Raw genomic sequence first — 23,072 nt, 5'->3', positions numbered from 1 at the left:
TTACACTTATTTTATATAATAAAATTTTGACCTCAGTAACAGTGGCAGCACTAGGATACCAGCCCGAGGCCAACATCCCAGGCAAGGCACCACCACCACCCCTTCATTAGCACCAGGAAGGGTGAGTGCAGCTGCAGCGAGGTTCCCACTGTCAGCTTGTGCTCAGCTGCTGCCTGTTTCTCTGCCTCTTGCATCTGTGACGTGAGAGGCAGAGCGATGGTGGGCAGCAGCAGCATGCACGCAGACACAGGGAGGCTCACTATTGCTTCTAAGTGGACTATTTCAGTCCGTTTAGAAACACAGCTGAGAGGGCGGGCCCAAACCAGCACTCCCAGCAGCCACCTACTGTGGCTCAATGAACACGCCAGCCCTGCTCAGTAAATGGAAAATGTAAATGCATCTGGTGAACAATGCTGAATGACTTTTTGCTATTCCTTTCCCCCCTTTTGTTTCTGTACCCCTTAATTACATAATAAATAAAAATTACCAAAAAAATGTTGGACAAAGCCTGCTTACTATAATAATGCTATAATTGCCATTATGCTCAACCCAGTTAAATTCATCCCTTTCGATACAAGCAGATATTTATACTAGTCAAACGTTTGGAAACTCTTGCCAAAAGAAAAGGTACTAAAGCTATTCCATACATCAGCCACCTGCGGATAGTTTGACCATAAGGGACCAGTATGACATCCAGATACACGTCCTTCTTCTTTATTTTAAAAGGTAAAAAAATTAGGATTAGATTTTTTTCCATGTTGAATTTGTATGAAAACAGAACACCATCTTAGCAGTTAAATCTTTCTCCTCATTTCTTTGTTTATTCATTCACTGCAGTGATCCAATTTCCCTTCTATGCTGCCCTTAAAGGTTACAGCAGCTCTTTCAGGGTCTGACTCTGACATATATGAAAACTGTGCTGGCTTATTTTTCTGCAGTACAGCTATAAAAAAAACAGCTCCACATAAGGCAACAAATAATTAAGCTTAAATGAAAATAAGGCCTAGTTGAAAGTAACAGCAGAAGCCACCAGAGCTGCTCTAGATGATAAGAGCAACTTTTGTCAACAGTGAACTGAATTGGCTAAACACTAATTGCCACCACTACATCCTCCAGTAAGCAGTTGTCAATAGTGTTGGAGCACTCCCACACAAGAGTACTGAGCTACAATTTACTAACATGGACTAGTTATGAAAAAACCACTTTCAATACTTACCACAGCATCCACATAACCTTCAACACTGGGAAAGAATCAAGAAAGTTCCAAGTTCTTAATTACAGATAAAAGACCTCAAAGCAATCCTGTGCTGAGTTACTCCAGTCTAAATGCACTGATTTCAGTTGGCTTAGATTTAAGTAATTCTACACAGGATTGCACAGTAAGTCACAAAATATATATATATAAAAAAACAGTAATTAACCCCCCCCAACAAGTTTTTGTTTTCTGAACAGAATAAAGGCAAAATGACTTACTGTGACTGCATTTGCTGTGGTAATCCACCAGAGGGTTTCTGCTTGAGTGTGAAAGTCATCTGGGCCATGGGATTGACCTTCTGCTGGACCTGCACCTTCTTTGAGTAGGACTGCTGAACAGACCGCTGAGGAATAGGCCATGGTGGAGTCGCAGGACCTGGTCCCCCCAGTAAAGTGGTTTCTTGCTTTGTAGTATCCTCACAACTGCTACCTTTTGTTCCTGGTTTACATACACAGAGCTGTGGTCGCAAACACATCCCACCATTCTGGCATGGTGGTGAACAGTTAGCTAGGAAAAAGATGAGAAACAAACAAAACAAAAAATGAATGGAACAAGTAAAAATTCTCCATAATACAAACTAAGCATTACAGGATTTTCAAGCAAACATATCCCTTAACAGTAAATTACGAGCAGTGTTCCCTCTAAGCTGAGTTAGCGTGAGCTAGCTCATAGATTTTTAGTTTCCAGCTCCCACATTTTTGTCTTAGCTCAGGAAGGATGACCCCAGAGCACACTAATTTATGCAGTAGCCCACAACTTTAATGCTAGTAGCTCACAAAGTAGAATTTTTGCTCACAAGACTCTACAGCTTAGAGGGAACATTGATTATGAGGTTAAACAATACCAACTGATTGCTTGTAAATAGATATTAACTGATTGTAATTATGCTGCTGGTAGTAATTTAGAGATTCGCCAGTCTACAATGCATGCATAATGTTCATGTCCCAAATCATGCTCTGAGTACTGGACTATTAAACACGTTTTGTAACCTGGAAGTACCTGTTATGATAACCTAAGTACTTCCATGGGGTAAAAAGCTATATCATAAATGCAAAGTCCCTATTTAGAGAAGTGTAGGTCAAGAACAATACAAGAAGAAAAGCAAGTGTTGATACCTGCAACAAATAAAAAAGGCAGTCTCTCCACGTTTCAGTTGCCTGGATTTCATACTAACAAAAAATATTTAAGCCTCCCTTCATGAATTACACAATATATGGGGCTGCCGCAGCTCCTGGCAACCCCCCATTGCCAATAGGCCCAGAGCAGCAACTCCTGGCCTACACTGCTGGGACCAGTGCAGTTTCTTTCTCCCCTTCCCCCATCACCGCCTCTGCCAGACCTGCTGAGGCTCCAACTCACCACTATCAGCACCACCAGTACGCGGCCCAGTGCAGATGTTAGCCTCTGTCATCAGGCCTGCCACAGCTTCTTCTCCTTCCTCCATCACTGCTGCCAGCACCAGGACCAATGTGGCTCCCAGCTACCTCCCACCGCAGCCACTGATTCAGGTGAGACTAGTGTGGCACTTAGCCTTCAACATCAGGCCTGTCAAGGTTCCCTGCCTCACCCCACCATCATCATCCCTGCCACCTGTGCCATCAGACCTACTGACAGAAGAGCAGGCAGAGGTAGATGCGTTGTCTGCACAAGTGCAAAAATGCTTTTGTTTTAGACGGGATTTAATGCCCCCCTTCCCCCCCCAAAAAAAAGTATTTTAAAATGTTTTCAGATTTTTCTGCAAACCTGGGGAGTCTCCAAAGTTTGAAGAACTATCTGTTTTTAGGCAGTATAGGCCCAATGTACATATTTATTTATCTGCATAGTTGACTATTTAGAATGTTAAAGTAAAAGATCCTCCCCACCAGTGCTTCCGGTTGCTGACAAAGAAAATTGCCTGTAAATCCTGAATAGGAGGCTGCATATTTTTGTGTCACTGTGTAGATTACATCACTGCAGGTGCACAGCAAGCACCAACAAAGCCTGCTTTGTGGGAATTCTGCCTAGAACACACAAAGGCAGTCCTGCACAATTATGACCCTACTAAGCCAAAGCCATATACTGTAGACTCAGATGCTTTACTAACACCCCTCAAAAATATGGGTACTAATTCAGCTGTCCATCTGGAGTCATTTACACGGGGATAATAGTGGAGAGGGAACACTTAAATCACCTCCCCTTACACCACAGTCTTGATACAAATCAGGTCTCTGTATACCTGATAACTACACTCATTTTTTTAAATGTGAAAAGTCCTGAACACAGAACTTAAAGCACTGTTTTGGCTCCTAGACTGACAATCTATCCACCATACCACAATGGCAAGTCCTGAAACCCTTAACAACATATCTGTGCTAAATGGGTTTCCTGCATACAGATACAGTGGGAGCTCTAAAGGTAGAAGGGGAGAGCAGGAAAGAAAATTATCTGCATCCTCTACCCTTTTAGGAAAATTCTGGAGTATTTATACAACCCTTCATCTCCTTTTCAACCACAAAAGTTGATCCTGGATGTGAGCAAAACATGGGGCGTTAGGGAATATTTTGGCAGCATAAGACAGTACTCTTGATACTTGCCATGAGAAGAGACAGACAAAACTAGCTGAGAAACTAGCTTATCAGTTGATGATCAGCAAAGCACCCTGAAGCCTCTGCAGATGGAAGGATATAATCAGTCCAACTACATATATAGATGGAACTCTCTCAGTGTTCATCATCTTCTGAACCAGCATGTTGACCAGTGTAGAAGGAAAGATGTTGATGAACAACACCTCTTGGCAAATGTTTGGTGAGCAGGCAGGAAAAAACACAATATGGTGTTAGGGTAAGTATGCTCAAACATTGCTAAAACCATGGAGTTCAGTTTTAGATAATAACTGTAGCTTAACTACAAAACTTCCTGGCATTTTCAGCAGATGTATAGCAATGAACAGTGAAGGTTGCAGGTCAAACCTCTCACAGCCAGACTCCTGCAAGCAACTCCTCTTTCAGTCCCCCATCTGTCATAGTAGCCTACATCACAGGGCTGTTGTGAAGTTTAATATGACAATATATGTGAAGAACTTATTTTGAACACTATATAAATACTATGTATTGTTTCTATGAAAACAGCTTAGAATCCAATGAAGTAAGAAAACTAACAGCCCAATCTTGCATCTCTCTAAGTTGGGGGAGATATGGATGTTATATGTATTACATTATTCCCTTTGTATCAACAGCACATCTGAAAAGATTGAATTAAAAACTGTGTTTAACGTTTTTAATCCTATATGCTATCTATTACTTCTATTGTGTTTTTCTTTTAGAAAACTGACATCTTTCCTCCTAAAGTAGGAACAGGAAAAAAATAGCTGAAAAGACTCTTTCAAATGTCTTCCTGATTCTTAAAGAAATAGAGTACACCCCCAAAACAAATCAAGTACAGTTTCCTCTTTGAAATCAGCTTTACACAATAAGGAATTTGGCAGGCCATTTTCCATCTGGACTACAAACCAATTGTTGTTTCCAACTATCAGATTGCTTTCAGATCTCAGACAAATAATACATACTCTAACCTTAGTGTTCTTTTGTCCTCCCTGTCTCAAGGGATCTTTCAGCATATAGAACATACTGTCAAGGACTGGCTAGGCCAGACAAGTTCTCAAAAGCCAAGAGAAGCCTAACACCTGCTAAGCCATAACAATTAACTTGGGTGAGAATTAAAAGAGATTATTGCATTAGCATGTGGCAGTTCAAGACACCAGCTTCATTCAAGTCATTTTGAAGCCTTTCTAGCTCAGCCTGAGAGGGTTTTGTGAAGTAATACTGTCACTGATTTGATCTCTTACCCAAAACACTTCAGCCCCATTCAAATAAATAAAAAAAACAGCAGGCAGATTAATTTTTAAAATCTATATTTTACAAATGCAGAGATATTTATGGGTACTAAAAGTCCCTTCACACAACATCAACTGTCTATTGCTTTGGAGCATCAAACAATATATTTTATAGCTGAATGCACTATACTGCACCCAAGCAAAGTCCTAGTTTTCCACACACCCACACACTCCAGTATGAATTCACTAACTTGTTTTAATGTATTTCATGCATTCCTTTTGATGAAGGCCATGTAGTAAACTATTATAGTAAGCCTGCTAGCATAAAACTTCCCTTCTAAAAATAGCAACCTGACCGATTTCACACTCAGCTTACCCTGCTGTCACGTTCCTCTCCTCCGCGCAGCGTCCTTCAGATTTCCCACTATCTGCTCCGGAACTGCAGCAAACATTGCGGTTTTCACACAGCAAATGGAAACCACTAAAAACCAGTTGCCATTTGTCCCACAAAAATTGCGATGTTTGCTGCAGCTCCGGAGCAGATAGTGGGAAATCCGAAGGATGCTGCGCGGAGAAAAGGAATGTGACAGCGGGGTAAGCTGAGTGCAAAATCTCTGGCTGTCTAAGATTAAGGCACTTGCACAGTTCTGGTTAACAATGAAAAAGTACTCATGTTAGCTGTCTTTGAATATATTACCTCCTTGTTTTAATGCTTTATAATTTAATTCATACAACTGAACTGTTAAGTTACTCCAGAATGCATTACGAAAGTTATATACATACATATATGAAGCCTATGGAGCATTACACAGAACTCTCCTATTCTACCATCTGGTTTCAAAACACAAACAAGCAGCAGCATGTCTAATTCCCATATGAGAGAAGAAATATGAGTCAAATTGTTTTTATGTGATCACTGACAGCAGGTGAGAAAAGACTGCAATTGTGTCTTATAGCAATTCCCAGCTGCCCTTCTACTGAAGTTATAATAGCAAATGGTACAGATCATCCATTAATAAAATGTTGGGCTCCAATTTTAGTTCAGGGTAAAAATGGACTGCCATCCTCATGATTATTAAAAAGTCACCTTTTAGTAAGATGCTCCAGACATATGCCCAATCAGACATTTCAGTCTCACTGAACTAGGAGTAACTCAAGACTACATTATTAATCTTGAGTAACAAAGCAAACAGGATTACTTACCTGTCCTGCATTCAATCACAAATATGACTTCAGCATGAAGAAAGGTGCAGCAAAGTGGAATTGTGGGGAGCTTAAAGGGAGCTTACTAAAGTAATGGATATGCATGCATCACAATCCTCTATAGTCTCTCTAACCCCTTCCATTTTGCTAATATGGCCCTCATTGGAGCACTGTTTGTTGCTCTGGGAATTAGGCACTATCGCCTAAGAACTGCAACATATTCTCAAAGGTAACACAATTACATTATGCAGTAGGTCATCAGTAGCTGCCTGAAGACTTGTAAACTGCATCTGCTGCTCTCAGTTATTTCAGTCTGGATGGTACAAGGGTGTCAAATGCTGTTCTGTCACAGCCAACATATGGCAACCCCAGCAAGGGGCTTCCAAGGCAAGTGAGAAACAGAGATGGTTTGCCACTGGACTTACTGCCGAATCTTCCTTGGTGGTCTCCATTCCAAGTACCAACCCTGCTTAGCTTCAAAAAACTGATGAGCCTATGCCTCCTTCCCTCCCTGGATTTCATATGGGTGACTAAAGAAAAGCTAAGGAGTCATACTACCATAAAACCCTTGATGAACCTGTCCTCTTGCATACATGTTTATATGGTAAACACAAGTGTATGTATCACATGAGCCCTGATACCACTCAAGGGTCAAGGTTCTCAGTTTCAAAATAAGCAGCAAGCTTCCAAACTTCACATGAAACACAAACCCATTCATTTCAAGAGAGAAGGCATACAGGAAAAATATAGCACAGTCCACAGATCTGAATCACTTTCTAACCATAAGAACATAACATAAGAGAAGCCATGTTGGATCAGGCCAACGGCCCATCAAGTCCAACACTCTGTGTCACACAGTGGCAAAAAAATTTATATACACACATACACTGTGGCTAATAGCCACTGATGGACCTGTGTTCCATATTTTTATCTAAACCCTCCTTGAAGGTGGCTATACTTGTGGCCGCCACCACCTCCTGTGGCAGTGAATTCCACATGTTAATCACCCAATGGCATTTCATCCACAGGATAAATAAAGCTAGCTTTGCAAAAGGGCATTTCTTTTTTCAAAATGGTCAAAAAGGCAGAATAATCATAATAAACATGTGATCAAAACTTTTGACATACTATAACACCGGGATAGATTTTTATATTTATTTACTACTTATATACAACTGCAAATGAAGTTTTGCTCTTCATCTGTTCAGGGAACATACGCTCAAGAAAACAGGATGCAACAAGAGAAATATAAGCCACTTGAATGCACAGCCAAAGAGATGGTTGCTCAGGCAGAGGCCTGACATCAACCATTATACTTCTAACAGGATCACTAGTGAACTATCAGGAAAGCCTTGATTCTATTCTGCTTTTTAAAATTAGAATGTAATGAATGCTGCATGAAATGTGACTTAGATATTATATGCTATGAATGGAAGGAGTTTATAGAATGGATATTTATTTCCTCCCTCTGTAGTCTCCTGAAAAACTGCTCTTGAGGATCAAGAAACCCTTGGGGAAAGAGTGCAGAAATCACTCACTCGCTACCCCTCTTTCATTAGCAGAGAAAAAACTCTTACAAGAAAGGGGGCAATTTCTGCCCATTCCCTCTTCAGCTCCCCTATGCCACATTTTTCTCTGTGCCTGACAGTCTGCAGGAGCAACTTTTAAGGGAAGGGAGGAAACTGCAGGGCTATAAGAGGAAGACAGAGAGAGGTGTTTCATGAACTTCTTCCATTAATAGTCCATATCCAACCCTGTATCATTTTCCAGCTCATTTTAACTTTGTGGGTAAAATTCATCCTCCACAGAATTCAGAAAAACAGCCAAATTTATTTTAAGGGATCAAGTAGGGCTATATTCATGCATAAATGTTCTGCAAGGACAAATTAGAATTTCACCATGTCATTAATCCTTAAATTCAAGATTTTTGTTTGACTAACCTAGCCAGTTTGGTGTAGTGGTTAAGTGTGTGGACTCTTATCTGGGAGAACCAGGTTTGATTCCCACTCCTCCACTTGCAGCTGCTGGAATGGCCATAGCAATCTCAGGAGTTGTCCTTGAAAGGACACCTGCTGTAAGAGCTCTCTCAACCACACCCACCTCACAAGGTGTCTGTTTGGGGGGGAGAAGATATAGGAGATTGTAAATTGCTCTGAGTCTCTGATTCAGAGAGAAGGGCGGGGTATAAATCTGCAGTCTTCTTCTAAAATCACTGGATCCGTCTCTTTAAGTTATTGTTATTATAGCAGCGTAAATCTAAGGCAAATTAGTTCAGCAGCATTACACTACCTAAACAAAGATAAGTAAAAGAATTAAAGAGATTTGTCTGACAACTTGAATCAGTGTGTGAAGTCCAGTCTCTACCTACTTGCCTGTTGCACTTTTAACCTCCCTGATCCACAGCAGCCCAGCCTTCATAGGGGCCTGTCCGCTCCTTTCCAGCTAACAAATCACAGACCTTCTGGCCCTAAGTGTAGCTTGTCTTTTTCCCTGATTTTTTCCCTTTTTTCAACTTCAGTCCTTCTCCTCTCCTCTGTTTCTGTCACAGGTTCCTGTTTTTCAGCCTCTTCTCCCTTCAATCATTCTGAATCTCCACTTTAACCTACTCAGCTTTACTGTTTATAGCATTTTTAAATGCTCAGAACTCATGTCTTTCCCAGCTCATACATTAAAAAGCATATTATTATATTTTAATAAATACTCAAGTTCCAAATCCATGATTATGGAGAATCATCTCATCAGATGAAGAAAACAAATGCCTACATTTGGACACTTAATGCAGGGGGGGTGGGGAGGGAGTTCTTCTACACTTCTTAGTTGTTAGAGGAAGAAATATTGCAACCATTTCTATCTTCTTCCATACAGCTTTGCCCTTATCATAACTGTGAAGGCAAAGGGAATTCTTTTTCCTAAATACGCATCTAATAAAAGTGTGCGTCATTGCTGGAATTCTTAGCTGGCTCGTTTCAAAACATCTGATGCATTCCTGTAGTGACATCCATGGTTGTATAAACATGACCTCTAGGAATGAAGCTAAAGCAATGCCCTTTTAATCTTGTGCTCCTAAGGAAAAAAAAAAACCCAAAGCATTCAGACTGCAAACAGCATACCACAATAAGGAAAACTGTACTATTTGAAAATTTGCTAATTATTCTTAAAATAGGAAATCCATTAGTGAAGTAAATGCTAACCAAGCCACAACAATTACTGCACTCTGGAATATTTCTAGTGAGTGACAGAAACTTAATCACTATGCTGGATCCCAACAATGACCTCATGTTCCTATTATGCAATAGTTCTCTAATGACTATTGCCACTCTGCAGTGAGTTTTATTAGTGTAGGCTGAAACAACCCTAAAATGAACCTGCCAGGTGATTAATAATCCTTGAGATTTTGCAGACACAGGCTACTACATAAGGCGTTATCTTTAATCCCTATACACAGTAATCATGGAGAATCCAATCTAGATAAGGACTAAGAAGGAAAAAGAGGTTTTAACCCCCCCCCCATCCTCCAATGAAAAGCCCCCTGCCAACATACCAATACAGAAATTCAAAAATCTCTATTAACCTGGGTTTAGAGTTCACTGATAGGCAGGATTAATGGATATTCTGCAACAGACTGTTCTACCAGTTATTTCTAACGTGTCAGAAGTAAGTTTATTATAGCAACAATGTGGGGAACACTATCAGCACCCAAAGGTATGGACCAGCTGGGTAAGGTTGGCAAAAATCAATAAACCAATCACTGTGTTTTATTGCAGGGCATTAAAGAACTACAGTAGTGTGCATGTGTGCACATGTGCATACATATGCATGCACAAGAACACAATTTGAATTACTGGAACACAGTATATGCTATTTATCCAGTCTCTGATTATGTAGTATTAAATCAATGATATAACAGAAAATAATGAAATGTTCAAGATGAACAGTGGTACTTTTTTCACAACCAAATAGACCTTTATTTTCTAGCTACAGGGGAAAACTACTTTTTATTAATTATTTCAAATGCTGGGAGGCCTTATCTATTTTTGATTCAGACCTTTCCCTCCATAATTGTAGTAATAGCCTCAACACAACAAAAAACTTGTCTTGAGGCTTATGGTGAGTTAATGTATCTGCTAGGTTTTCCTGGATTAACAAAAGGTTGGGGGGTTTTTTAACATTACATCAACAACACCAAAGTGTTTTGAAGAGAACTATCCAGTCATTTCCCTAACTGTCAGCAGATGGAACCCAACATTAACTGAACTCTAGCAAGACAGCAACTGTGCTGAAATCTGAAAATGGCAGACAACAGGGAAACCTTGGTCAGTTTTACAAGCAGGTAAATGTAGTCAAAGTCTAAGTCCAGTGGCATCTTTAAGACCAACAAAGGCTGATTCCGCACTCACCTTTCTCCAGGGCAGGCTTCCGTTTCTCGGCGGAGCAAACTGGCAATTTCGCACCAGTTTATCCGCGCCGGCATCTTGCACAGGGCAAACTCACAACTTGCCCAACCGCAGTATAAACCTGAAAAAACAGGTTTACACTACAGCGGGGCAAATCGCGGGTTTGCCCTGCGCAAAATGCCGGTGTGGAGCAACTGGTACGAAATTGCCAGTTTGCTCCTCCCAGAAATGGAAGCCTGCCCCGGAGAAAGGTGAGTGCAAAATCAGCCAAAGTTTAATTCTGAATATAAGTTTTTTTATCTGGTTCTTATCTCACTACACATGCTAAGTCACTCAGTTCTCACTTATACCCAGAATTAAATTTAGCTGGTTTTAAAGGTGTCAATGCTTTCAAAGTTCTCACATCTGTTGTTGTTACCTCATTTATTATCTGTGTGCTAATTTGTTGCCATTCACAGGTCTTACCAACTGCGTTAATCCAATCTTAGCTCTATTTACTGCTCAATTACTTCTGCATCTTGACTCTAATAAGCCCTTCCTGGCAACTAACCCCCCACCATCTCTCTGCCTATATGCAATGCTTGAGGAAGTCTGCTTTAATCTATCTGAAGAAGTGTACATCTACCTATGCTAACCACAGAATCATAGAATCACAGAGTTAGAAGGAACCTCCAGGTCATCTAGTCCAATCCCCTGCACAATGCAGGAAATTCACAAATACCGCCCTTCCCTAAATTCACAGGAACTGCATTGCTGTCAGATGGCCATTCAACCTCTATTTAAAAAGGGCCCACCACCTCCTGAGGAAGCCTGTTCCACTGAGGAACCACTCTAACTGTCAGGAAGTTCTTCCTAATGTTGAGCTGGAAACTCTTCTGATTTAATTTCAACCCATTGGTTCTGGTCCAACCTTCTGGGGCCACAGAAAATATATGACAGCCCTTCAAGTACTTGACTATGGTGATCATATCACCTCTCTGCAGCCTCTTCTCCAGGCTAAACATGCCCAGCTTCTTCAACTTTTCTTTGTAGGATCTGGTCTCCAATAATAATAATAAGCTCTCACCATCTTTGTTTCCCTCCTCTGGACCTGTTCCAGCCTGTCTATATCCTTCTTAAAATGTGGTGCCCAAAACTGAACACAATACACCAGGTGAGGTCTTACCGGAACAGAATAAAGCGATACCATCACTTCACATGATCTGAACACTATACTTCTGTTAATACAGCCCCAAACTGCATTTGCCTCTTTAGCCACCACATCACACTGTAGACTCATGTTCAGCATATGATCCACTAAGATCCCTAGATCCTTTTCGCACATACTACTCCCAAACAGGTCTCCCTAAGTCACTCTATTCTCACTTATACCCAGAATTAAATGTTGTTGGTCTTAAAGATGCCATTCAAACTTAGTTCTCACATCTGTTTGTTAACTCTTTTATTTGTATGCTAATTTGCTGCCATTCATGGATCTTCTTACCATCTGCTTTAATTCATTCTTAGCTATACTTATTCCTCAATTCCTTGTACATCTTGACTCTAACTAGCCCTTCCTGGCCACTAACCCCCCACCTTCCACCCTCTCTCTATCTATATTTAAGGCTTGAAGACGTTTGTTTCAGTGTGTCTGAACAAGTGTGCATCCACATGAAAGTTTATACCCAGAATTAAACTTTGTAAATGACTTGTGATTGGCTGCTGGTCTTTAATCTGAAAAGTGTTCTTGTGTCCAAGGACATCTGCTGCACTTAAGAGGTCAACAGCATTCTCCCCAAAGACTCTTTTTCCTTCTCGGACTGCAGAATCATGGGCCAAATTATATGGTTATGATTCAGGCTGGCTTGAGGTGGTCTCCTTTCCCTGCTACACGCTGCTGTAGTCCACATTAAAATACTCCTCAGATTAGCAAGTCTCTTCTGGACACTGCTTGTCTTCCTTGGTAAATAGCCAGGAAGAGACTTCCCCTATCACAAAGCCCTACTAGTTATACCTAAAAATAACAGATCAGCTGCTCCTTTTAAAGACTATCAAATCAGCAACCCTTCTCCCTTTATAAGTTAAAAGTATCTTGGACTTCTAGACAGAAGCATCCACACATGCTGTCAGCCATTCTTTCTAGCCCTTACAAGAAAGGCTTTGGAAAACATATCAAAGAGATTTCAGGGTGTCCAACTGGTCAACAACAAGATTTTTTCAAGGCACTAGTATGTTTTTTAGGAAATACTTCATCTCTTACTAAATCACTAATAAATCCACAAAGAAAATCTGACCGTTAACAAACCACATACAATAAATATTCGATCCAAGTTCTGCAATCTCAGATGGGTGCGCTCAGTATAAACCAAGCTGAAAAAATATCCAAGAAATTCCTTATAAGTATTTATTGGACCCTTTAATTCCCTTTGGAGTTCACTTACTGTGGACCACATTCCTTTAAACAACTTTTTTCCTCCACTGGAAACAATGGAGGATGGGGGCACCTTCCTCTGGGGCCCACAGAATTGAACCTCTTGGCCAAATCTTGTTTAAATTGGAGGGGGGTGGTTTACGAGAGACACCAGCAAATGTGTGCCTCAACCTCAGAAAACAGCCTCTCCAGAACCCAAGACAGATTCTCCATTACAGCCTAAGGGGACTATTGACTATAAAGGTCCACACACAGTATAATGGAGCCAAAAAAATGGGCAATCCCAAATATTTCTTGAATCCCAATATGATACCAAAGTTGGGATTTGGGAATACTGGGCACTACCTGTATTTTCAGGTTCGATATATATAAACTTGAAAAATACTGATTTGTGTGTGTGTGCACACCCCTAATCTCAGCCTTGGTATTTACCACAGTATCTTGGGAAGACAATCAGAAAAGCATAAAACTACTGCATAAAAACATTATCAAGTAAGCAAAATAGTACTTCACACCTAAAACAGAGACCAGGTAAAGATCAAGATACTGAACATGTAATTTAGGAACAAGAACCAGTTTTAACTCAAATTGTGGCAATGAGTTATGGCTTTTCACAGCAACACTTATCAATTTAAATGTTTCCACTTGTGAACAGTTTGGATGTTTTATGTCTCACAAGGAACTTGAAGTATTCATTAGCTTGCTTTACTTTCCACAAACCCTATATATTTATTATGATAACTTGTTATGGGGTTATTGAAACAATAAAAATAAAATCACAATAACTTGAAATGTTGAATGATCAACATTCTCCATTCCTTTCAGTGCATTAATTGTCAACTCATGTATACCAATCTGTTAAGCACTGTGGAACTCAATAAAACTACATCGCTCTCTGCCATTGTCATTTGAGGCTAGATTTGAAAGGTACAGTTGTTTCATTCTAGACAGAGATTTCCTCAGCTTCCAGATAGTAATAGATAACCGAGCCAGGAGCCTCCAGTGGGATCTATAAATTACCTTCTTTTTACGGCAAATGATTGAAATAACATTGGCATATCGCCTTATCCCTTCTACCAGGGCTACCTGCAACATCAGTTATCACATTCCAGGAAGAGACACATAAAATAACAATATGACAACTACTGATATTTAAGACTTTACTTAAATTATGAAATTGAACATTTTGACAGACCAATATGAAGCATCTGCTAAACCTTGAAACTGTGGAAGAGGAGAGAAAAGCACTGTGTGGGGTAATGCACTATGATTCCTTCGGTGCTTGAGAAAAAAAGAGTGGAAAATTTGAACCATGAGCTCCTGTTCGGAGGATAAAATGTTCAGCATGAATCTTCTTAAGGAATGCACATCAAAATGCAAATGTATTGTTGTAATAACATATGTATCAGTGGCAGATGCTCAGACCCATTAAATCACTGGTTGTTACACATTCAAGATGGGTTATTTGTTGTCTGAGACAAAATGGAATGCACTAGATGACGATTTGTCCTCAATAAAAATATTTTTTACATTTCTTCTTCCAAATGCAGTCACAAGTAAAGACATTCTATTTGGAATTTATTAGATTTGCTTCCATATGTAAATACAGAAACAAATACAAGCATTTTTTTTTCAGTCTGTGCAGAATGAAAGTCTAGATGAGACATCTGGAAGCCAGACCCTAAAGGCCACTTTAAAGGAGCGACACCAGCCTCCCCTTACCCGCTTTGATGCGGGCATCTCCATAAAGTATTCTCTTAAGAGAGTGCAGGACGCAACAAGGCTTCACTCCCCGCTCCCTTCCAGGAGGGGGGAGAAGCCTCGTCACATCCTGCGCTCTCTTAAGAAAGCGCTTTATGGAGATGCCAGCATTGAAGCAGGTAAGGAGGCTGGCATTGCTCCTCTCAGCATGCTGGGGGGGGGGGGCAAAGGTGGTCTGCCTCCCCCCCGCGCAGTACGCTCAGAGGAGCACACCAGCCTCCCCTTACCCAGGCTACTTCGACCGGGGCATTTCCATAAAGCGTTCTCTTAAGAGAGCATACGGTGTTACAGTGCTTCACTCGGGAGCCTTGTCATGTCACACTTTCTCTGAGTGTATGGGAGGCAGGGACAGGAGCGAGGCGCCAAGTTACAGCACTACAAATAACACAAAAGGGGAGGGAGGGGGCGTGGCAAAGGCAGGCAGGCAGAGGGGAGGGCTGGCAGGACTAGGTGCATGTGTGTATAATGTGCAAGTTATTTCAGCTTGCATAGGCATACGCAGGTTGCAGAATTTAGCTTTCCATGGCACATAATTTGGAATAGAATTTGGGGGGGGGGGGTAGCAGTGCAATCGTATGGAGTTATGCCAGTCTAGGCTTAAAACTGAGGAACTCTGCTTACTAATACACAGAGTATAAATGGCCCTGATCTTTTGTTTAGAAATAGCAGTGCAATATCTTGCCAGCACTTTGGAGCCAGAGGTATTTCACTAACACATGGAAATCAGCTGGAGCCTGTATTAAGGTTTTCTATTCTAAATCAGGATGTGTCTCTTGCTACTTTTAGAATTTATGAATCTAAGAAAATGCACAACAGGACCCATTTCCTCTACCTGCACGCCTTCCAAATGAAACTTTCAGCAGTCTATCTGCCCAGACTTTCCCTGTCCGTTTTAGCTTTAGAAGACTTTAAATACATTTTTTAAAACCCAGAAAAGTGATACAGCAAGGAAGTGGTTAAGCTACAAATCTTATCAGAGCAATGACACACAGAGAGTGATCAAAATGTGTTATTCACTATCAGAGGATGTAGTGATGGCCACAAGAACACACAGCTTTAAAAGGGGATTAAGACAGATTCATGGCGGATAGGTCTATCAGTGGCTACTAGCCACAGAGACAGAGGGGAACATCCACATTCAGAGGCATTAAACCTCTGAATTCCAGAAGGCAACATCAAGGGAAGGTCTTGGCCTCTATGCCCCACTGTTGACCCTCCAAAGGAACTGGTTGGCTACTCTGTGAGACAGGAAGCTGGACTAGATGGACCATTGGTCTGATCCAGCCAGGCTCCTATGTTTTTAAGGTGAAACTACCATGCATTCTTCTATGTAATGCCACGGCATTTAAAGCAGGGATGGCTAACATTTCTAAACACAAAGCAGACCCCCAAATTGTACAGATTGCAGAGAACAATGCATTGGTATTTTCCCCAGACCTGCAACATTCTCCATCACTGCAGTTCTTTCATCGTCTCTTAAGCCAACCTTTTCCACTTTCCTGTGCCTTCCCCTCTACAGTTCAATCACTAGCTGTAGTCAACATACCCACTGTCAACCTCAATCATATCCCCAGGGTCCCACTAGTTAAAGGTGCTGCAGATGAAACTGCAACTAAAGCTACTAACTATTCTATTCTAACCAGAAAATAGTTTAAAAAGTTAAAAAGTTAGAAGGGGGATGGGGAGGCCAAAATTCTGGCCTAAATCAATTACTCAACAGCCATATACAGGAACCAAACGGGGCTATTACCCTATAATTTGGCCAGTCATGATTTAAAAGAAGTTGCCCAGTCTACTGAAAATGACAAGCAGGTTGCTAGGTAGTTAGACAAGTAAAACATTTTGTAGGCTGATGGTTTTGCTGCACTTACCTGTATAGCAGACCCATTCTGCACTCTCACTGTTTTGTGGAACATTTCTTGAGTCAAAATTTCTATTTTAATAATATGATACGTGGCTTGGGTCCTGGGGTGCTCAGGAGAAAGGTGGGATGTAAATATTTTAGATCAAATAAATAAACTCATAATTTGTTATGAATCTTAAAACTGATAAGCCCTGTTGAACCCTGGAGTAGGGGTAAATATACTTTATAGAGAGAAAAGATAAAAATATGTAGTACTGCCTGGTGCAAACATTATTACCAATATATGAGCTTGTCATCTTACATAGACAGAAACCATGTTATGAAATTAGGATACTGCCCCTTACTGTGTCCCCCAGGATAAAGTTTGATATTGACATAGGATGGTCCTAGCAACCAATATCTGTAATAAAGCTCCAGCTTTGCTTCAGGCCATCCAATGACCACTTGCCACTGGATCATGAGAAGACCAGAACTGATTTTAAACAATGAGGGTAAAAACCACAATGAAGGAATGAGAGTATATTACACAAATGGCTACTTACGTTTGGTACACCTCTGAGAGCCGGGAGCTTTGCTCCAGCCATGGCAGCACTGACCTCCACAGACATTGACCCTGCAGCAACAATTTTTTTAAAAGAAAGAAAGGATAGCGTTCACCTCAGTTCCTTACAAAGCAGTGATTCCCCAGGCAGATGCAGTGCTCTCTACACCCAGCTGCCAGGCAATTCAATAACACACTCTTTTCCCCATTGGGATGAGGCTGTTGCAAAAGACATTGTTTCTCACCTCAAAGGAAAGAGGGCAGCAGCAGAAAAATGGGCTAAAAAGGCAAGAAAGAAGTAGAACAGACTAAAAGATAAGAGACTCAGCAGATGTGTGCGAGTTGTAGTGAATGGTAAGAGTTGGCAGGAGAGAAAAGTTTAAAGCCTGAGGGAAGGGAACTATTAACATTCTAAATAATAGACAGTCATTGTTCCCTAAGCACTCCTGCCTCAAGCTCCAGTCAATAGGAAATGGGTCTTCCCTAGCCTGCCAAGTTTTTGTGGTTTTTTTAATGGGTTTACCTCACTTCCATTGTATGTACCCTAAAGGCACTTCCTTCATGCCTATTTTATTTATTTAGAAAATTTATATGCCATCTCTACACAGACACTGCTTGAGGCAGTTCACAAAGTAAAAACATTATTAGTTGTAGATTTTCCGGGCTGTATGGCCATGGTCTTGGCATTGTAGAACCTAACGTTTCACCAGCAGCTGCGATTGGCATCCTCAGAGGTATAACACAGAAGGCTAGAGTTCTCTCTATGTCAAAGTGGGAAGAAGATGGTAGGCAGGTAATTTATATCTCCTCAGGAAGGTAAGGTAGGGCTAAATCATTATCTTGTAGAGGTTTCCCAGGCTGTGACATGTTAATGGAGGAGCTTCCCTGAGGAGGTTCTTTTGCATATGGATTGGCTGTTGAAATTCTAACATCTGTAGTGCTGTTGTATGATGTAGAGCATTTTGTGTTTTTCAGGACAGGAAGCCATGCCTTATTCATTTTTAAACTCTCTTCTTTCCTGTTGAAATTGTGTTTATGGATTTCAATGACTTCCCTGTGTAATCTGACATGGTAACTGGATGTGTTGTCCAGCATTACAGTATCTTGGAATAAGATACTGTGTCCTGTTTGAGTTAGGCTATGTTTAACCACTGCTGATTTTTCAGGCTGGACAAGTCTGCCAAGTCTAACAGCCAGAAGATTGTCTAATAGCCAGAAGTTCTAGATCTTTTAGCTTTATACACTACTTGGTAGCGTGCTTGACTTGTTTTTTAGGGAAGAGACATTTCAGAGGTGGTTTGCCATTGCCTGCCCCTGCATCATGACCCTGGTATTCCTTGGAGATCACCCTTCCAAATTCTAGCCAAGGCTGATCTTGCTTAGACTGGGCTAGCCTAGGCTATCCAAGTCAGGGCCTCAGACTAGAATCATACCATAAAAAGTTAAAAATGATGGCACTAAGTCAAAATTTTGGCTCAACACCCAAAGGACAATAAAGTAGGTACCAAGTAAGCTTCAAGTGAGAGGGTAGCCAAAAGGCAAGGTGCCACCAATGAAAATGCTCTCTTTCTGATTGACACCTACGACTCACTTTGTGAACAAGACTTCATCTGGCAGGCTAGATAGAGCAAGAGGAGAAAGTGCTTCAAGTATTCTGGCCCAAGTTATTTAGGACCTTTGTTTCATTTTGCTTTCCCTTATTGATCTTCCTTCCTGTTTATATTTTAACACCTGTTTTAAGAAAGATTTTAAATGTTTTTATAAGTGTTCACCATCAGAAGGGCCCTAACTGAGGGGAAAGGTGGAATATTTTATTTGTAAAAATAGTTTTAAAAATCATAATTATCAGAATAACCACTTTAAATCTTTAGAAAGCAGCCAAAGATGGTTTTATTCGGGGCAGGCTTTAGTTTCTTTTCAATTTATTGGCAAGTGTGTTGTGGGGCTTTTTTACATATTTTGTGTATTTTTGTGTTTTTTGTTCTGTTGATATTGTAAGCCACCTGAGTTCTAGAAAGCAGGAAAGCAGATAATAATCTTAATTGATTTTTTAAATAAACCATGACAATTCCATTGAATTGTGTCTACAAAAACAAAAATGCTGATCATGCACAATTGGTGATCTGAACACCATAAAGCATTTAAAAGTTCAAATTTTCAAAATTAATGTTTCTGCTGCTTACATTCTCCTCCCCATCACAAAGATTAGAGCCTGATCCCAACCATGCTCAGCTATATCCCCTAAGGCTAAGCTAAAGTAGGGCTGTTGGGGGTTATTGCAGTCCCAGTGTCAGTTAGATGAAGAGAAGCAAAAACCTCAAAAACTAACCAAGATCATGTCCAGACCCACCACTATGAAAAGTGAGGTGGCACATCTCAAGTGGCAAATTTTGAAGTTCAAAGGGTAGTAAATTGTCAATATTTAGCTCACCATGTGAAAATCCATGTGAATAAAAATGTAATGGGCAATTGGAGACCTATTCTCATGCTCATTTTGTTTAACAATTCTAAACTTTTTTTGTTTATGGCCTATTCTCATGTATCTGCAGCAACCTTAGCCCCACCAAGTTACTTTCAACTTTACCCATCTCTAAAAATCTCTCATGTAAACACCTGCAGGGGTGCAAGGGATTTTACAATTTATTACTGAACAGGAGACTCTGTGAGGATATCATAATATGAAGGCATGAAGTTACATGGGCCCCTGACAGGGCATATTACTACACAGGTAATGCAGAAATGTGTCTCAACAGTTGTTTGATGTTTTTTTTAAGGTAGGAAAATGGCAGAAACAAGTATAATTACCAATGCATGAAAAAGGTCAAACCATAGGAAAAAGATAAAGGAGATTGTAAGCCACTCATAGACTCTGATTCAGAGAGAAGGGTGGGGTATAAATCTACAGTCTTCTTCTTCCATAGTCCTATTTTAACACCAAGGTTCAGTCTTAGAACACGTAGGTTGTAATAAAGAGGGCCTCTGACGGTGCTCAGAGTGCCTCCATCCACTCATCAAGCATTAGTGTTAAAGAATCTTAGTGCAGAAAATATGAATTTCACACATATTTCAGGCTAATCCTGCAGCTTCAGTGAAGAACATTTACTTGGAGTAGGTACAAAGAGAGGCCTCCTTTCTGCATTGACTCATACTTTGTATGCTGTTTATTACCTCTTCAGGAATTACAATCAACCCAAAATGGCCCCACATTGTATTAATCTTTGGGCTGCTGCAGTCACACACACTAAATAATCCACTTTCAATCCATTTTCAATTAACTTTCCAACTGGATTTTTCCAGTTCACACAGTAAAATCTAGTTGGAAAGTGCACTGAAAGTGGATTGGAAATGGGTTATTCAGTGTGTGTGACTGCAGCCTTTCACAGAACTATAACTCTGTAAGCAATCTGAAGGTAAATCAAGATTTTGAAGAGGTCCCCCCCCTCCTTGCCAAGTCCTACTTCAATAAATTCAAACCCACCCCTCGCCCATCTTAGTCTATAGGAACAACAGCCAGCCGATAACTTTTCAAGCCACTTTAAGCACCCTAGCACCGAGGTCTTGTTGCTTCCTGTCTCCATCCCGCTCCCTTTCATGTACTCTTAGCCAGGTACAGAGTATTGCAAACACGCCAAGCAGATGGATTTTGCCCTTAGCCTATCCTGAGGTCTCCCTATCCCCTTTAATGAAGCAAGATACTAACACAAAAAGTTCTACCCGATTGGCTTTTTTGTTATTCAAACTACAGTAGGCGCCACACACTAAAGAGGAGAGAAGCTTCTATCTATGAGAAACCCTGGGCATTGCATTCCATTAAACTCCTTTTCCTGATTCGGCCGCCGTGCAGGACCAAAGCCTCTGGGAGCTCCCCTCGACTGGAGAACGCTATGTGGCCACGCAGGAAAAAGCTGGCATCACCTTACCCCTGCAGCTGCTGCAGATGGGGTTTGGGGTGAACCTGCCCACTGACGGTGCTGTTGTTGCTCTCGCGCGGCTGAAGCTTGGAGCGTGAGCCGGGTTTGGCCACTTTGCTGAACGAGGCTGGCGTGTGGCTGGCAGGCTTGTGCTGAAGCTGTACGGTGGGGCCCAAGCGGAGCTGCATGCTTGGGCTGCTCGCTTTGCTCATCCTGCGAGTTCGCTCCAAGGTGCTGCTGCTGCTACCGCCGCCGCGGGTGCTGTAACGAGTGTTCAGCTCCACATTGAAGGTGGTGCGCGGTTGCTGCCCTCCACTCTGCAAGCGGCTGCTGGAAGTGCCCGACTGATTGGGGCGCAGCACATAAGTGATCGTCCTCAGTCTTCCTTTCTCTGAAACCCCGAACGTTGGGGCCAAAAATATACACGCACACAGGAGAAACCACCACTTGATCCAAGCCATTTCCAAAGCAGAGAAAATCCTTGCAGCCAGCCAAACTCCACAAACCCTCGATGCAAACAAAAGGGGGAAACAGTTCCCGGTTTTGCAAAGTACTAGTGTAATTCCTTTCGCTTTGCGCTGTTTCCTGGAATGCTGCTCCTTCTTTTCTAGGCAAAAAAGGGCATTAGAACCTCTTTTTGTCATCCGTTCCTTCCGATGTTCCCTTCCACCGTGTGAGGCGAGTTCAAAAAAGTTGTTGCACGGAGTAGCAAAACATTGTTAGAGCCGAGGATAAGGGGGAAAGCTTAACTCCAACCGGCAGCTAAGAGAGGTGAGGAGAAGTGGGGGAAGGGTGTTTTCTTGTGGGTCTCTTTCTTTTTTCCCTCCGTACGGAAAAGATATTTATGCTGCCCGAGATGCTAGTGGCCCGCAAACATGTGTTAGGAATAACTTTTTAAACCAGTTCAGGCTGAAAAAGTCTTTAACAAAAAAAAAGTTTCTAAGGGTGTGTGGCTTCTCTTGAGTGTCAGATCTGAGCAGCCAATCCTAGACAGGCATGACGTCAAGGAGCCGGGCCTAATTGGGAAAAGTATAAAATAGGGTTGAACCGTCCCCACAGCCATCCAGTTTCAAAAAGAGAATTGTTGTAGGTTTTAGGAGGCGGTCGCTTTTGATCTCATGATAAAAGGGGCTAAAGCTTCAGTGGAAGAGCTGAAGGGTCTTTTTAGTATTTTGCCTTTTACAACCTGTAGGAAAATCGGAAGGTTTTTTTTCTCGCCTCTAATACAATGGTAGAAAATGTATCTAAATAGTTGTTTAAACATATTGTGTTAAAGTGAGTCAGGTAGGGTTGGCAACCCTGGGTTTGGAAATAACTAAAGAATTGCAGGTGGAGCTTGGAAGGCTAGAATTTAGGATAGAGCAGGACCTCAGCAGGGCATAATATCATGCTGTTTGCCTTCTAAAGTAGCCATTTTCTCCAGAAGTAGATGAAAGTTTTTAAATAAACAATAAATTAGTGATATAGCCTGGAGATCAGTTGTAATTCCAGGACATCTTCATCCCCCATCTGGAGGCTGGCAACCCTAGCACAGGTAATGTTGCCAAGGATTGCAGCACAGCTCACATTATTATTGCCATCCCTTGTTTCAAGTGGAAACTAACAGTCCAGTCATAGGCAGAGTTACACTTGAAGCCCCGTGTCTTCAGTTGACTTAGAAGGTGACACACTGCTTAAGATGGTGCTGCAAGCCACCAGGGATTCAACTGTGAAACTTGCCATTCAACTGTGAAAAGTGTTAGCATTTAGACATTACATATGAAATTAATCAGTATAAAGAAAAACTGTAACTTCCATTGCCTGACCCCCATCATAAATTTTCAAAGTAAAGTTTGTATTCTAAATTGAGCTGATCAGCTCTATAGCCCAACACAATAAGTACATTGTACTCCTCGCAAAAGCACCTTCCTTTTTCTGCTGCG

The 23,072-nt window shown here is 41.2% G+C and overlaps 1 protein-coding gene across 1 annotated transcript; it reads right to left on the bottom strand.

Annotated features, from left to right (window-relative positions):
* Nucleotides 1-1,469: 1,469 nt before the first annotated feature.
* LOC132574811 (latent-transforming growth factor beta-binding protein 1-like) lies at nt 1,470-21,804 on the bottom strand. Its single transcript, XM_060243079.1, has 4 exons — nt 21,160-21,804; nt 17,241-17,311; nt 9,078-9,290; nt 1,470-1,762 (listed from the first exon to the last, which is right to left on the bottom strand). Exons 1-4 carry the CDS (start codon nt 21,792-21,794, stop codon nt 1,470-1,472), a joined length of 1,212 nt encoding a protein of 403 aa, XP_060099062.1. The 5' UTR covers nt 21,795-21,804.
* Nucleotides 21,805-23,072: the final 1,268 nt, after the last annotated feature.

This window comes from Heteronotia binoei, chromosome 1 (genome assembly GCF_032191835.1).
Source record: "Heteronotia binoei isolate CCM8104 ecotype False Entrance Well chromosome 1, APGP_CSIRO_Hbin_v1, whole genome shotgun sequence".
NCBI classification, from domain to species: domain Eukaryota; kingdom Metazoa; phylum Chordata; class Lepidosauria; order Squamata; family Gekkonidae; genus Heteronotia; species Heteronotia binoei.
Note: the sequence above shows the minus strand (reverse complement) of the source record. Positions and strands in the feature narration are given on the sequence as shown.

What these genes read in the sequence shown, in the direction of transcription:
- LOC132574811 (XM_060243079.1), bottom strand. Translation starts at nt 21,794, where the DNA reads ATGACAAAAAGAGGTTCTAATGCCCTTTTTTGCCTAGAAAAGAAGGAG. An exon ending in CTCTCAGAGGTGTACCAAAC is followed by an intron (nt 9,291 to 17,240) that starts GTAAGTAGCCAT and finishes CTTCATTCCTAG; the next exon opens with AGGTCATGTTTATACAACCA. An exon ending in TCCTCTAACAACTAAGAAGT is followed by an intron (nt 1,763 to 9,077) that starts GTAGAAGAACTC and finishes TCTTTTTCCTAG; the next exon opens with CTAACTGTTCACCACCATGC.